Source organism: Gastrolobium bilobum, unplaced genomic scaffold (assembly GCF_033153095.1).
Source record: "Gastrolobium bilobum isolate Gb01-03AN ecotype WA unplaced genomic scaffold, APGP_CSIRO_Gbil_v1 utg589, whole genome shotgun sequence".
Taxonomy (NCBI): domain Eukaryota; kingdom Viridiplantae; phylum Streptophyta; class Magnoliopsida; order Fabales; family Fabaceae; genus Gastrolobium; species Gastrolobium bilobum.
The window spans coordinates 157,600-181,482 of NW_026898229.1; the positions used below are offsets into that span (position 1 = coordinate 157,600).

Consider the following 23,883-nt stretch of genomic DNA (forward strand, 5'->3'; position numbering starts at 1 on the left):
TTAGGATTCCTCAATTTCTTGAGGAGGAGGGTGGTTAAGGTCAAACTCTTTTTCACCCTTCGTAGCGATAACGGAGGATGAATCAAAATCACTGGCTATGACATCACCAATGTGCATGACTTTGTGATTGTTGTTATTGAAAGTGTTCGGGAAGTTAGTTATGGCCTTTGAGCCGCGGAGCTCGATGGCGGCGGAGTCGTAGGCTCTGGCTGCTTCTGCGGCGGTGTCAAAGGTTCCGAGCCAGACGCGCCTCTTCTTTCGGGGGTCTCTGATCTCGGCGGCGTATTTTCCCCATGGCCTTCTCCTCACTCCTCGAAAACGCACCACCTCTTCGCTGGACTTGGATTTCTTCACGCCACTCTTGTTACTCTTATCCCTTGGAGCCATAACTATTCCTAATTAATTATGATAAACGAATAAGCCTTTGTTTCTTGTTTGCATGCAGAGTTTCGTTGGTCTTTTATAGAGAGAGATGGATGGCATAGCAGTAGCACACGGTCATGGATGAATTTGAATGGGATAAAAGTATTATATGGTTTATTTTTTTAGACATTGGATGATTTAATGTCTCATTTAATTTGATATGATTAAGCTATATGAAACAATCTCATCCGTTCATTTTCAAATACATGATAAGGAGAGATGAAAATGAACTTACATTAGGATAAAAAAATGAAGAAAAGATAAGCGTTGACTCAAATGTTTGATCACTTTTTTCAGGTACCTGGATCCTCCTCAGTCACTTACTTAACCTGCATTAAAGAACAAATTGGGTGATACCTTTTAACCCCACCATTCAAAGCTCGAGCTATATGTATATATATATATATATTTTGGAAACTGATCCTAATTATCTCTTTGAGGCAAATCAGAACCCTCCGGTATCTCCACGAGTTCGACTCTTTGAGTATGGGACTAATCCAGAGTTCGGGTGTAAGTCCAAGAATTACGATATTTATGCTCCGATGGTGTTGATGGAATTTGAACCGATATTTGTATAGCAAATTACGTTGGATGGATGTAAAGCAAATTACGTGGGTTTTGTTTCTAAAATATTAAATATTTGTACTTTTATGCACTGGATTCTTTTTTCTTTTTTTTAATATTCTTAAATGTTGTAAGAGTGAGGATATCCATATGCCGAAGTCTTATCTTTTAATAGAGTTTGACTTAAGACCATTGATTAAGGAATTGAAAAATAGTTTTCATTGATTAGGAATTATAAAATAGTTTTGTTAATTTAGGCCACGTGTTAGAAAAGTAAAAAGTGAAAATTATTAAATGAAAATACAAGCATTTAATATTTTTTTTAAATAATTAATACATTTTTCTTTACGTAATTAGTGTGAGTAAAATATAATTTTTTATTGAATTGTGTTATAGATTTCTAATACATTCTCTACTATTTAATAAAAAATTTATTAAATGAAAAAGTATATATAAAATATATTGAAAACATAAAAATTCTTTAATATTTTCTTTATTTAGCAATGAGGGATATATTATTTAATCTTATTTCTTCACATTTGTCCAGAAAGATTAAGCAATTTGTTGACTATTATACTTAGGTATTGAATAAAAAGTTAAATTAATGAGTTTAAAAAAGGTTTAATATTTTCTAAGTAATTAAAAATATTAATAAAAAATTAAGTACTTTTTAACCAGTATTCTTAAACACTTATTAGCATGATTTTAAGAATAATATATATTATATAAAAAATAAAAATATATTAATAATTAGAAATTATTTATATTTTAATAAATTAAAATAATTTATTAAAAATATTAAAATATTTCTTAACCTATGTAAATAAATTAATGGAACAATTTATTTTATTTTTTCATAAATGGGATAACCAATGAAAGTGAAGTATGTCTGAATCCGCGAACATACCAAAACATAACCCTCCTTAAACTCTGTAGACAGCTGTAAATATCGGGTGTTGCTAGGTAGTGTTTGGTTCCCGAAATTTTCTTTTTAATGAGGAAATGTAATTGATACAGAAATGGTTGGAAAGTGAGTTTGGTAGGAAAATGTAAAAAAAGTTGTTTGGTTAACCCAAATATTACCAGGGAAATTTATTTAAATATGCAAAATCTATGTTCGGGAGAAACTTTACACCTATTTTTTTCACTTCCCCAGTTATCTCAAAATACCACATCTCAAGTGGTATTCTGTAACAGTGAATTTCATCCAAAAATCAACACAAAAGTCATTTTCCCATCTATCTTATTTGTCTGGTATTTTTTGAAAAAACTGAACCAAACGTGATATTTTTCAATATCCATTTACACTTTCCCATCAAAATAAACCTTCAACCAAACCAAATACGAGATGAGATAGAGTGGTAAGGATAAGGAATGGGTCGTCAATTTTGAAGCACGTGATGATGGCTCTGTTTCTGCAATTAATGGAATGGAATTATCGCTTTCAATTCGTGAAACTGTAATAATGCAACGATTACTAATGCTAAATATTTAGTTCAACGCAAATAATAATGGTGCGTATAACAAATTGTGGGCGGAACCTACTATTTCTCCGCGCGATATGATAATAGTTATGTTATGTGATGAATATAACTTTTTTGTTATCTTTAAGCTAACAAGTGTTCATAATAGAAAATATTAATAAAATAAATTATTTATTTGTAAATATATGATAAACCACAAAAATTAATTTTCTCTGTTTATATTTCTTAGTTTTTTGTCTAAAAGAAAAGGAATGAAAATTATTGAAATTCACCGAAATAATATTATTTTTTAATTCTTTCTGTTTCATCTTTAAAGATATTAAGTATTTGTTTCAATTAATTTATTTTGGCGATTTTTTTTAAGTAATATGTTTCAAAAAATTGAATATACTCCAATTTTTTAGAAAGTTTTCAAAATAAATATTTTTTTTTAAAGAAAATTGTTAACGAACATGCACAAATAATTAGAGGTAAGTCCCTATTGCTTTCCCTTTCCTTATCTATTCATACTAGGCAAAACCAAGTCTTTTCGATTTTGTTAGACGTGAACGATTATTGTAATACAAGACAACATATAATATTCGATTCACGTGCCTGTACTAAACATTTATTAAATACATTTCGCAATATTATAACGGGTTTAATATTTCACAGATAAATATGAGATAAGCTTGAGGGTTATTATTCATGGTCTGAAATTAATGATGACTTATGAATATTTTTCAAAAATAAAATCTTTCTTTAGAGATTTAGAATATTTATTTAATTATTTCCTTTATTAATACATATTTTTTAAATTAATTTTTGAGTTTAAATCACAAATCAAATCTTTATTTTATTTTCTCTAATAATAATATTTTTAATTTTTATTTTTAATTTAAATCACAAACCAAATCTTTATTTATTTTTTTTATATTAAATCACAAACCCAGAACTCAGAGGCTTCTGGGTTTAACCGCTATTATAATAACATTCTTACAAATTTAAATTATGTTTGTGAGAAATAAAATATGTCAAATGAGATGTCATTGCGTAGATCTTGAAAAGTTATGTGGAATCAAAAAAAGAATTACCTGATTTGGATACTCAAGTAAAAAGTTATGGCCTTAAGAAGTTTTATGATTAAATTGTTAATTTTTTTTGAAAAAAAGAAATGTGACACGGGTTAACACCTGATGAGTGACGCCTCTTTAGTGAAGTCTAAATTAGACGTGATTGGTGACGTCCAGATTGGACGTGATATTGTGCAATAAATGTGTAGTTATTTCCAAAACAATCATAAATTCGTAATTTTTTTATTTAAAAAACAATAAATCAATTTTTTTGCCAAATATAATATTAACCTAAATATTATATAATTAAATTTAAATTAAGTAATTATGATTCACAAATCACTACAATTATTAATTAATATTTAATTATTACTAATAACTAACAATTAAAAAAAGGGTAACACATCTATAATGTGACAGGAAACAAAAAAATTCCTTAGAGACAAAAAATTGGAGGAGAGAAACAAAAATAAAGAGAGAAAAAAAGTAGAAATGGGCTCACCTCACGAACTTTTTTTTGTTTCCTATCACATGATAGATGTATTACCCTTAAAAAAAATACTAGTCACTAAATAATTTTCATCAATCATTTATAATTCACTAATTTTTACAACTTCCATTAACCCCATATGGGTTTAAGTTCTTAATGCTGCAAAATTTAAATTCATTTTACACACACTTTGAAAAATCAATTTAAGTATCGGTTGAATCGCGGGTCATGATCGATTCACCGAATTGATACCAATTCAAGTGCATGACTGATTCAATGACCAGCTCGAATCGATGAGGCTACTGAGTTACTGAATTCCGGGTCTTCTTGACTGCTCCGATCCGTGTGAACGTGGAGGAGTTCGTTGACGATGAGTAGCAGGCGCATATATAAATATATAATGCATTTTATTGATTTCTTACTTCCATGTCACTCAGGTGGCTAGGTACATATTTGGTTGGTACCTTCTTATTGGGTTGAGAGGTATTTAAATGGAGGGAATGGGGATTGAATGAACACAACTGCACTCTTCTGAGTGGTCCAATGAGGGGGTTGTAGCACCCTAAAAATAAAATAAAAATAAAGGTGAAGATGCAAGGGTGTGGCAGCATTAACCAACCCAAACATATTTTAACGTGGTATCTTGTACCTGTGTCTTTTTTTTTTTTTTTTGTTACATTTCTAATGCGGATAAAAATGGTTTTGTTCCTACCATTACACTTCAACTCGCAAATTTTGATTACTCTTATAATACAGAAGTGAATTAGAAGTTATTTTCTTCCCATCACCAAGCAACAATGGTTGAAAACCCTATGCTTCTCATCTCCATTGCTATATCTCTAAAAAATATACACAGATAAAATTATACTTGTATGGCTTATGAATGAAATTATATCACAACTGATTTGAGCAAAGACGTGTTTCTTTTCACGCATTATCGCCAAAAGTTCTTGGCATTACACTTGAAAACGAAGGTATTGAACACTGCTTTATCGTACTCATGTACAAATTTTTTACAAATAGACTGGTGCAAATTGAAGTCAAGAGTTTTTGGTACGAAAATTCAAAAGTGGCTCAACTACCTTTTGAAAAATTACACTAATCAATAACAACACTTAACACCTAAACTTTACATACAATAAATCCAAGATTTCAGAATTAATGAAATCCGTTAGTCCTTGGGATTTTAATTTCAGATTCAATCAATCCATAACAATGAAAGCTTGGCCTTGATGGAGATTTTGCCACCCTCTAATGAAAGCTTGGCTCCAGTAACCACCCAATATCCAGGTGCATCATCTGGACCCCGAACAACTTCGTTTGTGTCTACAAACCTCAACCTTTTAGGAGTCTTTGTTGGTACAGGTGCATCAGTATTAGAATTGGCTTGATAAGCTACTGCTGAATTGTTATCCTCTTTTGCTGGCTTCTCAATCTCAACCCCAGGAGGATGCAATTCTTTGCTAAGCCTTGAGCTCAACAATGCTGAAAAGAATCCTGATTTTCGATTTGTGGATGAAGTAACATCCCATTCTGTTCTGCGAATTCTTGATGATGCCACTCTTGAGTATCCGAGCCTCAGGAAAAGAACCTTCTTCATTTGTACATGTCTGACCTCAAACCAAGCCTTTGTCACAATGTGTGACTCAACAATATGGGAACTATCGTACTGTATTGGGGCAGTGCATACATGTGAAAACATTTTCCACTTCACGGGTTCAAAGTAGCCTCTATTAACTGGCTCATCAATATGCTCAAAATCATTATGGTCCAAGATTTGAAAAGTCCTGGGAAGATTGGAAAGATGCTGGAGATGGATCCCCAGGTGGTCACTGTTTCTGCCTTCCAAAAACAAGCGAATACCGGTTACTGGCCGATGTCCAGAGTCAACCTGCAAATTGCAAGTTTAGAAGGGAGAATATAAGGTTATTAGTAAAATGAGTGTTGGACTAATGAAAGTTTACATAAAAAAAATGGGAGATCCAGGTTCATGACAAAAGTGCTGTAAGCTCGGTGTATGCAAAAGACACTGTAAGGGTGGCAGATTGCTATGCACAAAGAGGTTCAAGGCCAAAAAAAGTGGATGTGTGCACAGTAACAGCTAAAAGAGGAGGGATCAGAGCTTAACCAATTATTTATATATAGGGTTATCTCATAGTGGAATCAAATTGTTGAGGGATAAGATGATAGGTCTTATCCCTTAGTATCTAGGCTGTTTGGCTATCCTAGTTTCTTACTAGGTTGTTATTAGTAGATGATGTCGGACATGGGTTAGGTTCAGAAGGGGGATATAATTACAATGTAATTTAGGATTGCCTTCTTTATCGGTTTTGTAAACAATGTAATACAGGGAGATTTTCCCTGATCCTAATTCTGTGCTAGTTAGCCTTAATATTTAGTGTTTTGTAAACATTTATTTCCTTCATTTTCATCGTTAAAAGTTAGACGAGGGAATGATGCATCACTCCCAGATATTTCAAATAACGTGAAAGCAAGCTCTCATAGCCACCCTTCCCTTCATTCAATTTCCTTCTATCAAATTCTGTATCTTCTTTCCCTTTGGTTAAAACAGACAGAGTAAACGAAAACATTTGTGCAGGCATAAACCATCTTTGGAGGGAAAAGTATGCGACAATGATATTTGTTTCAATGGCTTACAACTAAAACAAATTACCTTTACAGTATTAACATAAAGCTTGGGTCCCATGAATGTGAACTGGAGTGCTGGAGACATGTTTCTTTTATGCTTGGGACCAAATCGAAAAGGCAGATCATACCCTGGAGCCCATTGCCGAGGCAACTGAAATTCTAGGAATTGATGAAGTTCCTCTATTGGGGGTTTATCTACATGATACACAAAATGATTGACAATTTAACACTAAATCCAGATAGGTAATGATGTTTCAATCCATAAATAAGAGTATAATCATCTTATATAATAATTTTACATGCATAGATGCTTGCGGTTTATGAAAGAATTGAATATCAGTATCCAAAATCATATTAAGTCTACAACGAACCCACCATACACTGACATAATCCAAAGTGCTCTATATAATCGTTACTAGAGCTGGATCTGAATGACTACTTCGTAAAGGATTCATGATAGGATTTGGATCCTATCTTGCAGAACAGAGGTTGAAGATGAGAGAAAAGCAAAGTTAAGAACAAGAAAGAGAAGAAGGAGATGAGAATGAAAAGTTTATTTAATAAGACCCACTTCGAGGGTGGGAACCTCCTTGGAAAACAATTAAACAAAGATGAAAAAAAGAACTTGGTTGATTGCTTGATTTTCCTTTTAGAGCCAGTAGGCTTATATACAGAAGCAGGTAATGAAAAATGCCAAGCAGCAGAAAGTGCCACCTGCACCTACAGCTAACGGACTTGCAACAAACTACGAATGGAATACAGCAGCAATAACAGAATGCAATACACTAACATCACAATTCTCCATCTAACAACTTCCTAAACGTGCAACCAACTTATCCTATGCAGCAGCTCCCATCTTATGTATCAGCTCCCATGCTAACCCAATTGATAATCCCTCATCCATTTGGGCTGGCCTCTGTGACGCTTGGCCCACCTGGCCTTGGGTGTGACCTGTGGATCCAGCTGGTGTTCTTCCTCTGGGCCCTCTGTCTCATTAGCTTGTGGATCTGTATCATCCCCTTCCCCATCAGAACACACATTGTCCTCAATGTGGAAGGAAGGAAAATTAGCTTGGAAGTCAGAAAGCAATTCCCAAGTCGCATCTTCCGGATATAAGCCCTGCCACTGAACTAACACCTTAGTTTCTGAAGCCTCGGGTCCTCTCTGAATATTCAGAATGGCTAAAGGTTGGACCAGTGGTTGGTGATCTATGGCAGCATCTGGCAACTGGAGAGGCTGGTCCGGATTTGATGTATCAGCAGCAAAGAAGGGTTTCAGCAGGGAAGAATGAAAGACAGGATGTATTTTGGAGCCTTCAGGGAGCTCCAATTCGAAGGCAACAGGGTTAACACAACGCACAATCTTGTATGGCCCATAGAAACGCTTGGCTAGTTTTTGTGGGGGAGCACCAGTCACTGAGGTATGGCGGTAGGGTCGTAGCCGGATCATTACTAAATCCCCTTCATGGAACTCAAACGCGCGACGATGGAGATCCGCAGAACGTTTCATGCTCTCTTGAGCCTTTAGCAAACGCTGTCGGAGACGGATTAAGAGGTTCTCACGGGTACTGAGTTCGAATTCAACAGCATCAACAGGGGTACCACCAAGTGCATAGGTAGGAATATTCGGAGGTTCCCTGCCATAAACGGCTTGGAAAGGTGTCATGCCAGTGGATGAGTGAATGGTGGTGTTATAACACCATTCAGCCCAGTGAAGGAACTTGCCCCATAAACGTGGTTGCTCATGTACGAAGGACCGAAGGTAGTGCTGTAGTGTTCTATTGACCACCTCAGTCTGGCCATCGCTTTGTGGATGGTAAGCGGTGGACATGCGAAGTTTAGTGCCGCTGAGTTTGAATAGTTCTTGCCAAAAATGACTGAGAAAGATGGGATCTCGGTCGGATATCATACTCTTTGGCATGCCGTGTAAGCTACAAACCATTTGAGCGAATAGATCAGCAACTTTAGATGCAGTAAAGTGGGTAGGCAGCTTACCAAAGTGTGCTGCCTTGGAGAAGCGATCCACAACAACAAGAATGACACTGTAGTTTTGGAAGGAAGGGAGCCCAGTGATGAAATCCAAGGATATGTCCTCCCATACTTGTGTTGGGGGTTCGATCGGTTGAAGGAGGCCAATCAGAGCTTGGTGGGAGGGTTTCATGTGTTGGCAGACTAAGCATTGTTGAACAAACACTGTTACATCTTTTTTCATACCCTTCCAGTAGAAATTCTCGCGAAGCCTGCCAAGTGTCTTACTGATGCCAAAATGACCAGCCAATGGAGAAGCATGGAATTCAAGTAAAAGAGCTGGTTTGATGGCTGAAGCGGCAGGAATAAAGATATTGCCTTTAAAGAGAAGCACCCCTTGTACTGCACGTATAAAGGGGTGAGAAGAGGGGTTTTCTTCTAATTCCTGTAACAGCTTTTGCACCTCCGGATCACTGTTGTATGTCTCTTTGAGCTTAGAAATAAATTCAAATTGTGGAACAGAGAGCACTAGTAAGGATGCTGGTGGATGTTCAACACGTGACAGCGCGTCGGCCACCTGGTTTGAAGCACCAGGTTTGTAAGCAATATTGTAGTCATAACCCAGGAGTTTGGACAAATAATACTGCTGCTCCGGAGTTTGAATGACTTGGGTCATGAGTTCACGAAGGCTCCGCTGATCAGTGTGGATTGTGAAACGGCGGCCAAGGAGGTATGGTCTCCATTTGCGTACAGCCTCTGTAATAGCATGTAACTCGCGTACATATGTGGAAGCTTGCAGTAATCGCCCAGAAAATTTCTTGCTGAAGTAGCACATAGGATGCCCCTTTTGTAACAACACAGCTCCCATACCTAACCCGGAAGCATCAGTTTCTAACACAAACTCAGAATCAAAGTCGGGAAGGTGCAAAACAGGAGCCTGAGTCATCGCGCTCTTTAGCCATTCAAAGGCAGTCCGAGCCTGATCTTACCATACAAAGGCATCACGCTTCAACATATCCGTCAAAGGAGCCGCGAGTGCAGCGTAGCCTTGCACAAATTTCCTGTAAAATCCAGTCAAACCCAGGAAGCCTCTTAGTTGTTTAAGTGTCGTTGGCAAAGGCCATTCAACCATGGCGAGAATCTTCTCCGGATCGGGGCCAACACCACTCTTGGAAATGATATGGCCTAAGTAGTCAATGGACTCCTATGCAAAAAAGCACTTGGAATATTTTAGAAAAAATTTATTCTGCAATAAACAAGCAAACGTTTGTCGGAGATGGTTCTTATGCACTTCCTCAGTTTTGCTGTAAACAAGAATATCATAAAAAAAAACAATAATAAACTGAAGAAGGTGGGGTTGAAACAACCTATTCATGGTCGCCTGAAATGTCGCTGGAGCATTGCACAGACCAAACGACATCACCAAAAATTCGTAGTGGCCATCGTGGGTCCGGAAGGCAGTCTTGGCCACGTCTGCTGGATGCATGCGTATCTGGTGATACCCAGAACGCAAATCGAGCTTGGAAAAACACTGAGCGCCATGTAATTCGTCCAGAAGCTCGTCTATGGTTGGAATCGGAAAACGATCTTTCCTTGTGATGGAGTTCAGGGCGCGGTAGTCCACACAGAAGCGCCATGACCCGTCTTTCTTCCGAACCAGCAAAACAGGAGAAGAAAAAGAGCTCGTGCTCCCTTGAATCAAACCAGAAGAAAGCATCTCACCAACTTGGCTCTCAATCTCTCGCTTCTGAAAAAATGGATATCTGTAAGGACGGACGTTGACCGGTGTTGCGCTGTCTAGGAGTGGGATCTGATGGTCCACGTCGCGTGGTGGAGGAAGCTCGTTTGGATTTGCAAATAGCTGGTGGAATTCGTTCAGCATGGTGAGGAGCCATGGCTGTGCGTTTGAGGCAGTAGGCGGTGATGTGGGGTTAGGTAGCATCTCCAGCCGAAACAATTCCACAATAAAATGGGTGGATGACATCCTTCTCAATTGGGCCAAGGAAATTTCGTTAAGCCCGTCAGATACAGCCCCTTTGAGTTGAATTACCTCTCCATTCTTCACAAACTTCATGGTAAGGTCTCCATAGTCAGTAAGGATGGGTCCCAAGGTTTTTAGCCACTGGACTCCAAGGACCAGATCCGTTCCACTAATTGGTAGGACGAGGAGATCCACATCAAATTGATGAGGCCCAAAATGGAGTGGTACTGCCTTGCAGACTAAGGAGCATTCCAATTCCTCACCATTGCCCACTACCACAGGAAAGCCTTGGGTCTTTTGAGCCTGTAAGCCCAAAAATTTAGTGATCCTATCTTGGACGAAATTGTGGGTACTCCCACTATCCACCAAAATAGAGAGCTCATGTTTACCAATCCGGCCCTTAATGCGCAAGGTCCGCGGAGCCGTTTGGCCCACCAGAGCATTGAAGCTAATCTGGCCCACTAAGGCCTCTTGATCATCAATGACGTCATTAGGTGGATCCAACGGTTGCAGGGGAAGGGAAAGTTCAGAAGGTAAGTACTCATCGTCACAAGCTGGATCAACTATCAACATCATGAACAGGTGCTTGCACTTGTGTCCAGGACGAAACTTCTCATCACAGTTATAGCAAAGGCCCTTGGCGCGTCTGGCAGCTGCTTCTTCGGGGGACAAGCGTTTCATCATAGGGCGAGTTTTTGATGCCAGATCTGGCTTGGGGGTGATGGCCGAGGTAGACGGTGGTGACCGGGAGATGGGTGCAGCGGACGCGTTTGGGTGGAGGTTTTTCTTTGCATCATTAACCTTCTCCTCTTGTAAACGAGCGAGACCAATGGCTTGCGTGAGCGAGGTAGGTTGTAGAGCTTGTACCTCGCGGCGGATTTCGGCCCTGAGCCCTGAAACAAAACAACTTAACAGGAAAGGGGGAGGAAGACCCACGATCCGATTAGCGAGTGTTTCGAATTGTGTTTGGTATGCTCGTACCGTAGTCGATTGACAAAGCTTAAAGAGCGCTCCCCTGGGATCTTCATATTGGGATGGGGCAAATCGCAGATCCAGGGCTTGAAGGAACTGTGCCCAGGTGTGTAATTGGCCATTGGAATGCATCCATTGGAACCATCCTAAGGCTTCACCCTCCATATAGAAAGAGGCGATGCGCAATCGCTGGTCCTCAGGGGTCCTATGAAACTCAAAGAACTGAGAGATTTTGAAAGACCAACCCAAAGGATCTGATCCGTCAAATCGTGGCACGTCCAGCTTCATTGTGGTGCGTAGGCCAGGTCCGAGATTGTTAGGATCCGGATTCAGGTGAGGGGGACCCAAAGGAAGGGGTCGATTTTCCAACGCCACCATACGGTGTGTCATGTTCTGAATATCTGTCTGGAGTGTGAGATGAGCTTCGAGCAGACGAGAGAGTGTGATCTCCATATTCTCGTTGGACGAAGCGGACCCAGCCATGTTCAGCGCTCTCAATGAAAGCACCAGATAATAAGACCCACTTCGAGGGTGGGAACCTCCTTGGAAAACAATTAAACAAAGATGAAAAAAAGAACTTAGTTGATTGCTTGATTTTCCTTTTAGAGCCAGTAGGCTTATATACAGAAGCAGGTAATGAAAAATGCCAAGCAGCAGAAAGTGCCACCTGCACCTACAGCTAACGGACTTGCAACAAACTACGAATGGAATACAACAGCAATAACAGAATGCAATACACTAACATCACAATTCTCCATCTAACAACTTCCTAAACGTGCAACCAACTTATCCTATGCAGCAGCTCCCATCTTATGTATCAGCTCCCATGCTAACCCAATTGATAATCCCTCATCCATTTGGGCTGGCCTCTGTGACGCTTGGCCCACCTGGCCTTGGGTGTGACCTGTGGATCCAGCTGGTGTTCTTCCTCTGGGCCCTCTGTCTCATTAGCTTGTGGATCCGTATCATCATTCCAAACAGAAAATGGGTTTACACTATTCCACACCCTTTACACAATTCTCTTTTCCCCTTTTATACATCAACTAAGAGTATTTTTGTTACAACAAATTCAGATTTATTCTCAACCATTGGATTATTTACTACCCCTTATCTATAATTTGTCTTTCTTGCCCCTTACTCATATCAATTCAGCTCGAAGAAATCTTGATCTGAATGACTCAAGTCAACTGAATGATACAGAAAGCTATGTAATACCCATGATAAGCAAGCAAATAATATTCTATATATGTATTGGCAATTATAAGCAGAGTTTGCGGCACTTTTTAGGAATTAAAATATGATAGAAAGAGTATGGGCTGATAATGAGCAGTAAAATCATTATATGCTTGCTTGGTAAGACAATAAAGAGGAAGGAATGAAAAAGGAAGGGCCAAACTCTGCATTTCATCCGTTTGAAAACATTTCTATCTCAAATATGGGATGAAAATGCAATGCCACCCTAAACAATAATTTTCAATCATCTCATTTTCCATATTTTCTGCCATATGCCAACAATATCAAGTGGAAATCTGAATATTTCCATCCCCCTTCATTTTCAAACCATTTCTATTTTCCACTTCTCCCACCGATCACACCCTAAACAAGCTCACGCCACTGGTCTAAATGTCTTCCAGATAAGTTTGACACATGATGTTCGTGTTAGACAACTACAGTAACTTAAGCAACAACATTATCAACCTAAACTGAGAAGTTCCAATAAATGAAAAGGAAAAGACCTAATTTGCCACATAGAAACATGCTTACTCACGTCTAAGATAAGAATTCACTGCATGACTTAGAAATCCATAGCCCGAAACAGAATTCAGTAGTGACGTAATGGGCATAAGTGACATTGATACAACATCAGGTGACTGTGATACGGTAGACATCCATTGATTATGGTGTTGGCCAACACCAACAATACCTCCCCTTCGAACAGAAATGCTTACGACATCCTGTATGAATAGAAGTTTAAACAACCAAACTAAAAAAAATGTCAGATGCAGGGGCGATTACATTGTGTGTAGAGGAAATATGAAAACCGTAATAAATACTAACATCATTGTTGGAGTGACATTCTACATATGGTTTAACAGAAGCAGCAAGAGCTATATGCATTTTCCAGTGCATATCCTGAGCATCCTGCAAAGATGGTCACAAAGTGAGCTGTTTAAAAGGCAAATTATATAGTAAAGAAACTTCCAAAAAGAGAGAGCAAAAAACCTCTGAAAAAGTATTTATAGGCATTTCCAAATATCAGTAGTGACATTTATCTGGGGATTAATTTTGATAAATATAGCATTATATAAGAAATACTCCTGTTATGCAAACTCAATAAAATAATACAATAAATGAGGAAGGTCATTGGCAAAGCTGAGAACATACAACTTTTGGTTCCTGTTCTCAGTTTCTCTCATGATACCTTACTATTCCTCTCACCAACTTTATTCTCTTTTAAACTTTTGAACTTAGTGCCAGAGCATCTAGGGAAATAAAATGAATTTTTGCAAGATAATATCAACATTCTTACACTGTTCTAGTCAGCATTAATTTATCTTATGCAGTAAATCTTGGATGAGATCTACAATTAGATTTTAGATGTAAAAAAATGCAATTTTTCACATAGGAATTTGGAAAGAAAGAAGTTTATATGGAGATCTCACCAACCTTTACATGGAATACAGGGGAGAAAAAGTTTGCAAATTGATGAAAGCATTTTTATGATTTGTAACAGTTGCCTGCCCCCAATTAGTTTGGGATAAAAGTGATGTTGATGCTAATATTGATGAATAGTTGCCTAAAGCATAGTGTAATATTAAGGCTTTGATGGCATATGAGTATTGCCACAGGAATGCTGACCACACTTCATTCTTCAAACAGTTCTAAGGTCAGCATACAACCTTTAAGGTCAGCATATAGTAGTGACAATGTCTACGCATTAAGGGTTAAGAAGCCACTTCATGTATGAACCTAGAACCTCGAATTTCAAAGCATTGTTTCGGATTGAGGTACTTGAAATCGGCCCCTCGAAAGGGTTAAACTCGAGGAATTGAAAATTGAAGCCTTACACAAGCATAATAGGTTGGATCCCAAATGATAGGGGATGGCAAGGTCTACCAGTGATTATTATGTTTGTATGTTTGTCATCAACAATTTACTTGGAGAAATAAAAAGCAAACTCAGCTACCTTTGCAATATGAGAAAATCAACTACTATCAGTAAGGTGTTTCACTCAAGTGTGTGCAAGGTGTAAATTATAGAGCTCCATGTACCATCCTTGTTAGCAATGTTAGGTGCTTACATTTTGAGTTGTTTCGGATTGAGTTATTTCCTGGATTCGAACCCATGACCTTTCAGTCATGAAGGAACAGTTTTACCACTGCTCCGGTTCGCTCCCTTTTTGGTTATCGTAGCTATACATAAGAAATATTCTTAAACACAAACTCTACAAAAGAAAAAAAATGCAAGTTACACCATTGCCAAATTTTCTCTTTTCCCACCTAATTACTCTCAGGATTCTTGTTCTCTTTTCAATGTTTCTCCTTAACATCAAAGTTATATCTCATATAACTAATCTGAGATGGACTAGTACACTTTTATATCTTTAAAATCCGAATCCTTTAATGTTCATGTCTTGATTCTCAAGTGCAAAACTAGAACCTATGTTTGGGATTGATGGAAATGGATGAAAAGAAGAGGAATGGAATGACATTAGTTACTATTGTTTGGATTGTTTAAAATAGGGTGAAATGGAATTGAATCTATTATATCTCATTCCATCCGACACCTCTATTTTTTTCCCCTCCTAATTTCGGGTATGGGATGAAATCACTTCAATAAAGTTATAATTCTTAAGGTTCTGTCCACTTTTCAATCAATAAAATGATAACTTTACTTCGTTCCATTATAAAATATCCAAACAATCATATGGTAATTTTATTCCACCCCATCTCATCCCTTTCTATTCTATTCCACCTATTATTAAATATCCAAAAATTGGCAGGTATAGCATCTTTATTCAGCTTAAATAATGCGACCCTTGATAGAGAAAATTAAAAACGAGGGTGATCAAATAAATCCTCTATACCTCCAGGTTTCTTGATATTTCAGCAGTATTGCAATTAGAACTTCTATCTACATCCTCATAAAACCTCTCATCAGCTACATGCTTTAGCAATTTCTGCACCTCGGTGGGCTTAAGATCCGAACTTCTTAACTGCTTGATGTGAACCACATCCTTTCCTCCCATTTTGACCCCAACAACAATATGAGTACCATATTTCTCAATGAACCTGAAGAATCATGTTTCACTTAGTGCACCATTCAGGTCCAAGGCAACATATTATACTTACCAAGACAGACAACATTAACTACGGCTGTTCAGTCAAGCACAATTACAATTGAAAATTCAAGTGAAATGTTAACATGCAAATCGGAGGTTTTTCAATTGATTGAGGAATGAGTGTAACTAACTTCATCTAGGAGGCAGTTAATATAATGATAAATTATACAGTCTCTTTATGTTATTTAAACTTGTGACTGATTGTAATAGGAATTTAACATAATAAAGACATCCATCCATCCATCCAAAATGGCAAAATACATCAAAAGCTACTAAAATATAATCAAATGTTAAGAAAACAAATAGATTCCATTTTCTTAAACAACAACAACAGTCGTAGAAAATAGGGGAGGGGCACAAGATGGGCAATTATACTCACTCAGCAAGGGCAGCAGCGTTCCATGAAGTGGGTATTTCTTTTTTAACATTTTCGGAAATAGCTATGTTGTGGGTTCTATCTAACTCAACGTTATACAACGTTATGAACCAGCCATCAAAAGCAAGGCTTTTAGGGGAAGCTGCTGCTTTCTTCCAGTAATTTCTCCTCATGTCAAACATGGCATTGAATTGGCCAGATGGGATCTTCCCGGATAAAGATAGTTCTTGATTAAATTGCTCAGACATCTGCAACAATTTCACCCCATTCAAATTATGTTGTCTTTTTTGCATGGGCAATCATGTCATATGAACATTCTTTACAATAAACAACGGAATTCAGAACTGTCCACAACTACACACGATTTCATTTACGGTAGGTGGCAGTTTTAAAATACGGGTTTAATTTGTAGCATAAATTTTTTTTAACTTACCATTATTGTTAAATGGGACAGGTTATAGTTATTACCTCTTTTTCTTACTACCTCTTAGGGCCCATTTGGATGGGCTTTTTTTTTTTTTTTTCAAAAGCTGTTTATTTTAAGGAAAAAAAAATTTCTCAAAAAAACTCTATTTGGATGCGTGCTTTTAAAAAAAGCAGAAATCATAAAAAAAATCAAAAATATATTTTTTTCGGAAGCTAAAAATTTTAGCTTTTAAAAAAAACATAAGTCAAAAGTCAAATATTTTTTTAAAAAAATAAATATTTTTAAAAAAATCTAAATAGCTGTAGCTTTTATAAAAAGTACTTTTAAAATAAGGAAGTGATAAGAAGCACTTTTTTCAAAAGTCAATACAAACGACCTCTTATTACCAAATCTTAACCGTTGATTTTTGTCAATCTAACGATTATAATTTATTCAAAATTAATAATTAATTAATAAGTATAACATAATAAATTACAACCGTTATATTGACAGAAATCAACGGTTAAGATTTAGTAATAAGAGGTAGTAACTATAACCTCCCCTGTTAAATTTATTAAAAAAATTGCTATCACAATTATTATCCAAAAAGTCTAAATATTTTACTAATGGGAAAAAAAAATCTAATGTTACTTTATATAACTTTCTCTAATGTTCATTGAAACGACGTCGTTTTGAGATTGAAAAATTAAAAAATTAGAATGATAAAGACTATTATAACTTTGAAATAAATTAAAATTATAAAAACACCATAATTTCTGTTCCAAAATAATATCGTTTCGATGAACATTAGATAAAGTTATATAAATTAATTTTAAAAAAACAAATCCTTTATTAATAGGGAAATTGAAAAGTTATGTTACAGGAACATAATTTTTTTACCTACAGATACATGGAAAACAATGCCAGCCCTTCTCTTTTCTTTTTTCAAAAGAAATATACTATGGACCCCATAGATATTGTGTCCGCTTTTCTTTTTTCAAAAGAAATATACTATGGACCCCATAGATATTGTGTCCGTAGGAAATTGAGGGTTTTGTTCTGTAACATTACAGACATAAACCCCTTATTAATATATCAATATCATCAGATAATAATATAAAAAAGCTTAGGCTCACAATACATAATATTTTAACTCTTATAATATGTAGTCGTACACTATATGCAATATTTACGGCGTATGTGGGTGGGATACTGCATACATTAATACAAATAAAATTATAAATCAGAGGGTAGTCGTTGAGAAAGTGTTCTATGTAGAATGAACTTATCTAAATGCATTAAGCTAATGTGAGTGGTGTCCGATGAATTTTTATAAATGCATTAAGCTAACGAGAGAGAATAATATAAATCATTAATAAGACTCTCACCCAACATTTTAAGATTTTGGGTGATGGTTCTTTACAAGATATTAAAGTTTCAATGATCATAAGGTCACGAGTTCAATCTTTAATGCTCTCTACCGCTCCTCACTTTCTAGTAGAATTAAATAAAAGCACAAAAGGTAAATCAAACATTGAGCCTATCCAATATCTGCGCTTTAAGTCAAAGGGCTCTTGCGCGAGAGCATATATTAGAGAATAATATAAATCATTAAAAAGACTTTCACCTAACACCTTAATGTTTTAGGTTAAAATAGTTATTTACATTTTAATATCATATAGTTTACTATTGTGAATAGATTTGAAGAAGAAGAAAATAATTTCTCAAAAGAGTTTTGATAAAAAAACTATTTTAATTCTAAAATAAATTAATTCAACCACTCTATTGATGTAAAAATTAACTTCAAAGATACTTTTAAGTTTTATCTTATGACCAAATTATACATACTATACAAGGATAACCGTTGCTTAGTAGATATTTACTCGTATACATACTATGGAATACAAGTAAAATAATTTTTACTTTTAAATAACAGTACATAAAAAATCCTTTTATTAAAAACTCATCCAAACGGCCCTAAATAGATAACTCAAACAAAAAAGTAATGAACTAACTCTTTAAAAGAATATTCAAAACCTAAAATCTTAGTATCCAAAAAAAAAAAAAAATCTAAAATCCTATGGACTCGAATAAATTTTTTATATGACTTTCCGGCACGATTCAAATACTTCAAATGTTTAAAATGAGTAATTGATGAAAAGAGCGTGTTTACAATTTTAATTGCTCAAAAATTAAGAATCAATTCTTAATATTTCAGATGAAAACAGGAAGTAATAAAAGGGTAATATGAAAAGGGTAATATGGGATAGGTTATTGTGTCTACTCCCATTTTACCTACCTTTGCCTACCCCTTTCATTACCATCCGATTATGATCTAATCCAACGGTCCATATTTGCGAAATAAAATAAACTCCTTTTTCCCTTTCTTTCCCCTCACTTACTCCCACACCCTTTCTCTCTCCTCCCCTTTATCTCTTCCACTATCCTATACCTATTTTTTTTTCTTCATCATTGGTGTCTACCACCGTGGACCTCTTTAACCCCCCACCCTCTCCAACTCCACGTCAAGTGAGAAGCTTTTCAACTTCAAAAAAGAGAATTTTTTTAAAAAAAAACCTTCCTTTTTCTTCAAACCCGTTAATCGCTTGTGTCTGTCGAACAATTTTTTTTTATAGCTTGTGACATCAAGTTATGTTCATATATCTTGAAGCCTTTATTTCCACAAAAGTAAAGATGAAATTAACGCAGCCCAATTCATGTAAACTTAGTCGACTAGAGATTCTTTTTCATCTGTTCTAAACTTCTAAAATAAGTAATCCTGCAAAGCATTGATTGATTATTCATTCATGTGTTAATATAGGGTTTACACATGGGGACAAAAAAAAGAAAAGAAATGGAAATTACTTACGGGACTCTGAGGACTTGCATTAGCATATATGAAAATATAAGCAGTTCTGCCTATGCTTTGGCAGTAATTTTGATAGATTATCTGCCTTCATTGGAGTGAAACATGACTGTGTTTTTGGCGATGAAGGAAAAAAAAAAGTACGGCGGAAGAGAGAAAGGAGAGGAGAGAGAAAATGTGAGGGAGGAAGGAAGGGAAAGAAAGGGAAAAAATGTTTATTTTATTTCGCAAATATGGACCGTTGGATTAGATCGTAATCGAATGGTAATGAAAGGGGTAGGCAAAGGTAGGTAAAATGGGAGTAGGCACAATAACCTATCCCATGTTTAAAATGAGTAATTGATGAAAAGAGCGTTGTTACAATTTTAATTGCTCAAAAATTAAGAATCAATTCTTAATATTTCAGATGAAAACAGGAAGTAATAAAAGGGTAATATGAAAAGGGTACATTTTTACTTTTTTTCAAACCCCTCCGTCGAGTAATCTGAAAAATAAACTTTCTCTGTATAAATGTTATCCAAAACCAAAAGCATAAAAAATGCATTAAAAATAAGAGAAATTGTTTTCTCCAACTGTAGGAGATAATTATCTCATGTCACATAAACATAAAAAGACGTGCCTGCAATTTCTTTAAATTTTTATTTTTCTTTAACTTGTGGGCTCCACATTTCTTATTAGTGTAAGAAAAAAAACTTCTCTCATGTTAAACGAGAGAAGTATTACCCTTAAAAATAAACATTTCATGTTTGCATTAGTTAAAATCATAACCAAACAATCGATAAAGCATAAATGTCGGAGTATTACTTTACCAGATAAAAGCCGGAAAAGAATGCGCCTTAGATGAAGAAGAGTATATAAAGGAGTTAAATTATCCATCAAATTCTTGAATTTAATTTGAATATGTCATTAGTATAAATTATATATCTTTATTTAATGATATCGTCACATCATTACAAATCAATATGTCAAAATTAAACTCTTAAATCTTATAATTTCATGTTTAATTTAATTAAGTCTTTACAGCTAAACAGATTTATGTGATTTTTTATGTCACACTCATCGCTCAGGTCATGCCGTAGATGTGTAAATGAAAAAGAGTTAACTGAGAAATTATATGATGAAATAAATAATTATGTAATGACAATAATAAATTAATGGGAATATAGTGTTGAGATAATTTTGTTTCATGCATACATAAAAGCAAGTGGAATCCATTTATTTTCTTTCTCTCTAATTTTTTTAATAGGTCTTACCAATTTTTTATTTTTTATGAAATAATTTTAGAGAGTTATTAATCTTATGTTACATACGATTAATATCTTATGTGGGCTAAATAAAATTGTAAGGCTCATAATTTTAAAAAAAGAAAAGAAAATGGGCATAAAATTTCCTGAATACATAGTATAAAACAACTATTTTATATAAGAAAAGATTATATTTACAAAAATTTTGTTACAAACTATATTATGTCTGATCAATCATACTTCAATCAAAAGTATAAGATCAGTCAGACTTAATGTAATTTGTAAATGAATCTTTTTCTTTTTATATAATATAAGACAACTATTTCTCATATTTTTTTATCCATTTAAACATCGGAAACAATATTCCCTGAATGAATATCAAATAACAGTTTATGCTGCCGGCAAAAGTTTTCTTCGCATTAATAACCATGTAACTTAGAAGTATTGACATGTCATTTTTTACCACGAGTCGCTACAATTTAAGGAAACTGTGAGTGACTATAACCCCACTAGAATTGTACTAATAATAATAAAAAAAGATTTGAGTAAATTCTACTAAATTATTATTCAATTCTCTTTTATATAAAAAAAAATATATATAAATACATATGTCATTTTGTAAGAAAATACTTAGAAAATATTATAAATACAATTAATATAGACCTCGTCATTTAAAAAAAATGATGGGGTCCATATTAATTATGTCTATAACATTATCTAAGTATTTTCTGTATGTATTTCCAAAAAAACCAAAGGAAGCAGTAAGTGAGTAAGATAGTGAATTAATTAGTGCTCGTTTGAATAGTCTTTTATTCTTAAAAAAATTTCTTTTTCTTTAAAATAAAAATACTTTTGAAAATTTTCAGATATTTGAATAACAATTTTTAAAAAAAAAAAAATTAAAATAAAAGCTAAAATACTACGTTTTTTAACCAGTTGTTGATTGTTTTAAAAAAAAAAAACAGAAATTAAAAGATAATATAATTTTTTTTTGGAAAAAAAGATAATATAAATTTTTAAAATACATTTTTAATCTCATCCTACCATATCTATTTTATCTCTCTTATTCTACGGTCATGCTATTTTATCTCTCTTTTATTATAATTTTATGTATAAAAAGTGTTTTTATTTTATTTTAATATCCAAAAACTTTTTTTACTTAAAATAACTTTACCTATTAAAAAAATTCTTTTAAAAAAAACAATGCATAAAAAGTCATTTTTTTGAAAGCTTATCCAAACAAGTTGTTAGTCTACTAAAAAAATTAGAGTAAAGCTAATTCTGGGTCCTATAAAAAAACAATCAATGTCCTTTCTCTAGTCTTTTACAAAAAAAAGTCAACTTTTGATCCTCCTGCAATTTCAGTTCTTTGAAATTATCATCCTTTATAAATTCAATGAAAGCCCAACTTAATTCTTAATAATGATTAACATGGATTTTTTTTTGTAAAGAATGAAAATGGGATAGTATCTTTTTGTTAGGATCTCAAAAAGAACTTTACACACAAAATTAATTAATAATAGATACCTGTTGAAAGGAGAGGAGCTCGGAAGAAATCCTGAATCGCTCGCCTGGGTGGCACTTGACGGAGGTGGGGACGTTGGGAACAATAACGCCGCCGGGAACCACCAGGTCCCTCGTCTCATTCCGGTGAAGTTCCACCAGCCTCGACCTGCAACCAGAAAAACGAATGTCCGATAGCACATCGTAACCCAATCCAATCGCACCCACTGCTTTTTCCGCCGCCGATTGTGGTTCTAACCCTGCATTTCTGATGCTACTCATCGCTCAACCTCTTAATGTTCTTCCCAGCAAGTTCAGCTTATTGTCTTTCTTTGTTTGGATGAAACATTGAACACGTCTGGTCTACGAGGGAGAAAAACACGCTTCGGAATCTGCTGCGTCCCTGTGTGGGAGGGCTTAAGAAAACAAGGAAATACGTTTGCGTCTTTTTTATTTTATTTTGAGTAAATACATTTTCGCTCCTCAACAAATCCTACGATGTCCGCTTTAGTAATTAACAAATAAAAAGGTTATTCGTGATCCTAAAAAAATCTAAAGTAGACCATTTTAGTCTTTTTGAGGAACTAACGAAAGTTTTTTTTGAATTTATGAGGGATCACGAGACTAACGTGGGTCTTTTTTGAATTTGTGAGGGATCGCGATTTCAACTAAATGGGTCCACTTTGAATTTCTTAGGGACCATGAATAGCCTTTTTATTTGCTGGGACTAAAGCGGGCGTCGTAAAATTTATTGAGGACCAAAAGAGTTTTTATTCTTTTATTTTTTTATACTTATTTTACTTTTCTCGTTTGTTTTAATTTGTAAATTTTATGTTTATAGTTTGTAGAGAAAAATTAATTTATAAATTTTTTGTTTACAAACTCTTATAAATTACATTATGTATTAAGAATAGTACAGTCCAGCACACAGTTTATTACCCTAGTATATAGTATAATTTGTAAAAAAAAAATTATAATTATAACTCTCCACGAATTTATATTTAGAAGAACATATCCCACATTTAACTGCGATAACATAATACTAAGGGAATATCATTTCTAAGCAGAAAAAATATTCTGCCGCAGAAATATAAGTTGGAGCGAACCCCCATCATATGCTTTCTCTCACATTATTTTTGCTTTTTCTATAGAGTTTGCTTTTTTTTGCAGTTACTGCAGATAAGCCAATACGACGTCGTTTTGTGACGAAAATTATGATGTTTTTGTAATTTTAATTTATTTCAGGGTTATAATAGTCTTTATATTTATAATTTTTTAAGATTTCAATCCCAAAACGACGTCGTTTTGGGAATAAATGCAGAGAACTTATCTGCATTAACTGCAGAAATATTTTTTCCTTTTCTATATGCTTTTGTATTTTTTCAGCTTTTGAAGGAGAAACAATATTTCCTAATAATAAATAATAAATAAGTAATCAACATAATATTAAGGGAATATCATTTCTAAGCAGAAAAAATATTCTGCCGTAGAAATATAAGTTGGAGCGAACCCCCATCATATGCTTTCTCTCACATTATTTTTGCTTTTTCTCTATGCTTTTGTA

At 34.9% G+C, this 23,883-nt stretch overlaps 2 protein-coding genes across 2 annotated transcripts; both read right to left on the minus strand.

Annotated features, from left to right (window-relative positions):
• Positions 1-387, minus strand: LOC133314050 (ethylene-responsive transcription factor 11-like). The gene has a single exon (XM_061515486.1). The coding sequence runs from the start codon at positions 385-387 to the stop codon at positions 1-3; it is 387 nt and encodes a 128-aa protein (XP_061371470.1).
• A 4,704-nt stretch (positions 388-5,091) lies between these two features.
• On the minus strand, positions 5,092-22,601 carry LOC133314051 (MACPF domain-containing protein NSL1-like). Its single transcript, XM_061515487.1, has 7 exons — positions 22,344-22,601; positions 16,304-16,548; positions 15,670-15,874; positions 13,641-13,724; positions 13,351-13,537; positions 6,688-6,857; positions 5,092-5,904 (listed from the first exon to the last, which is right to left on the minus strand). The coding sequence occupies exons 1-7, from the start codon at positions 22,599-22,601 to the stop codon at positions 5,212-5,214; spliced, it is 1,842 nt and encodes a 613-aa protein (XP_061371471.1). The 3' UTR covers positions 5,092-5,211.
• Positions 22,602-23,883: the final 1,282 nt, after the last annotated feature.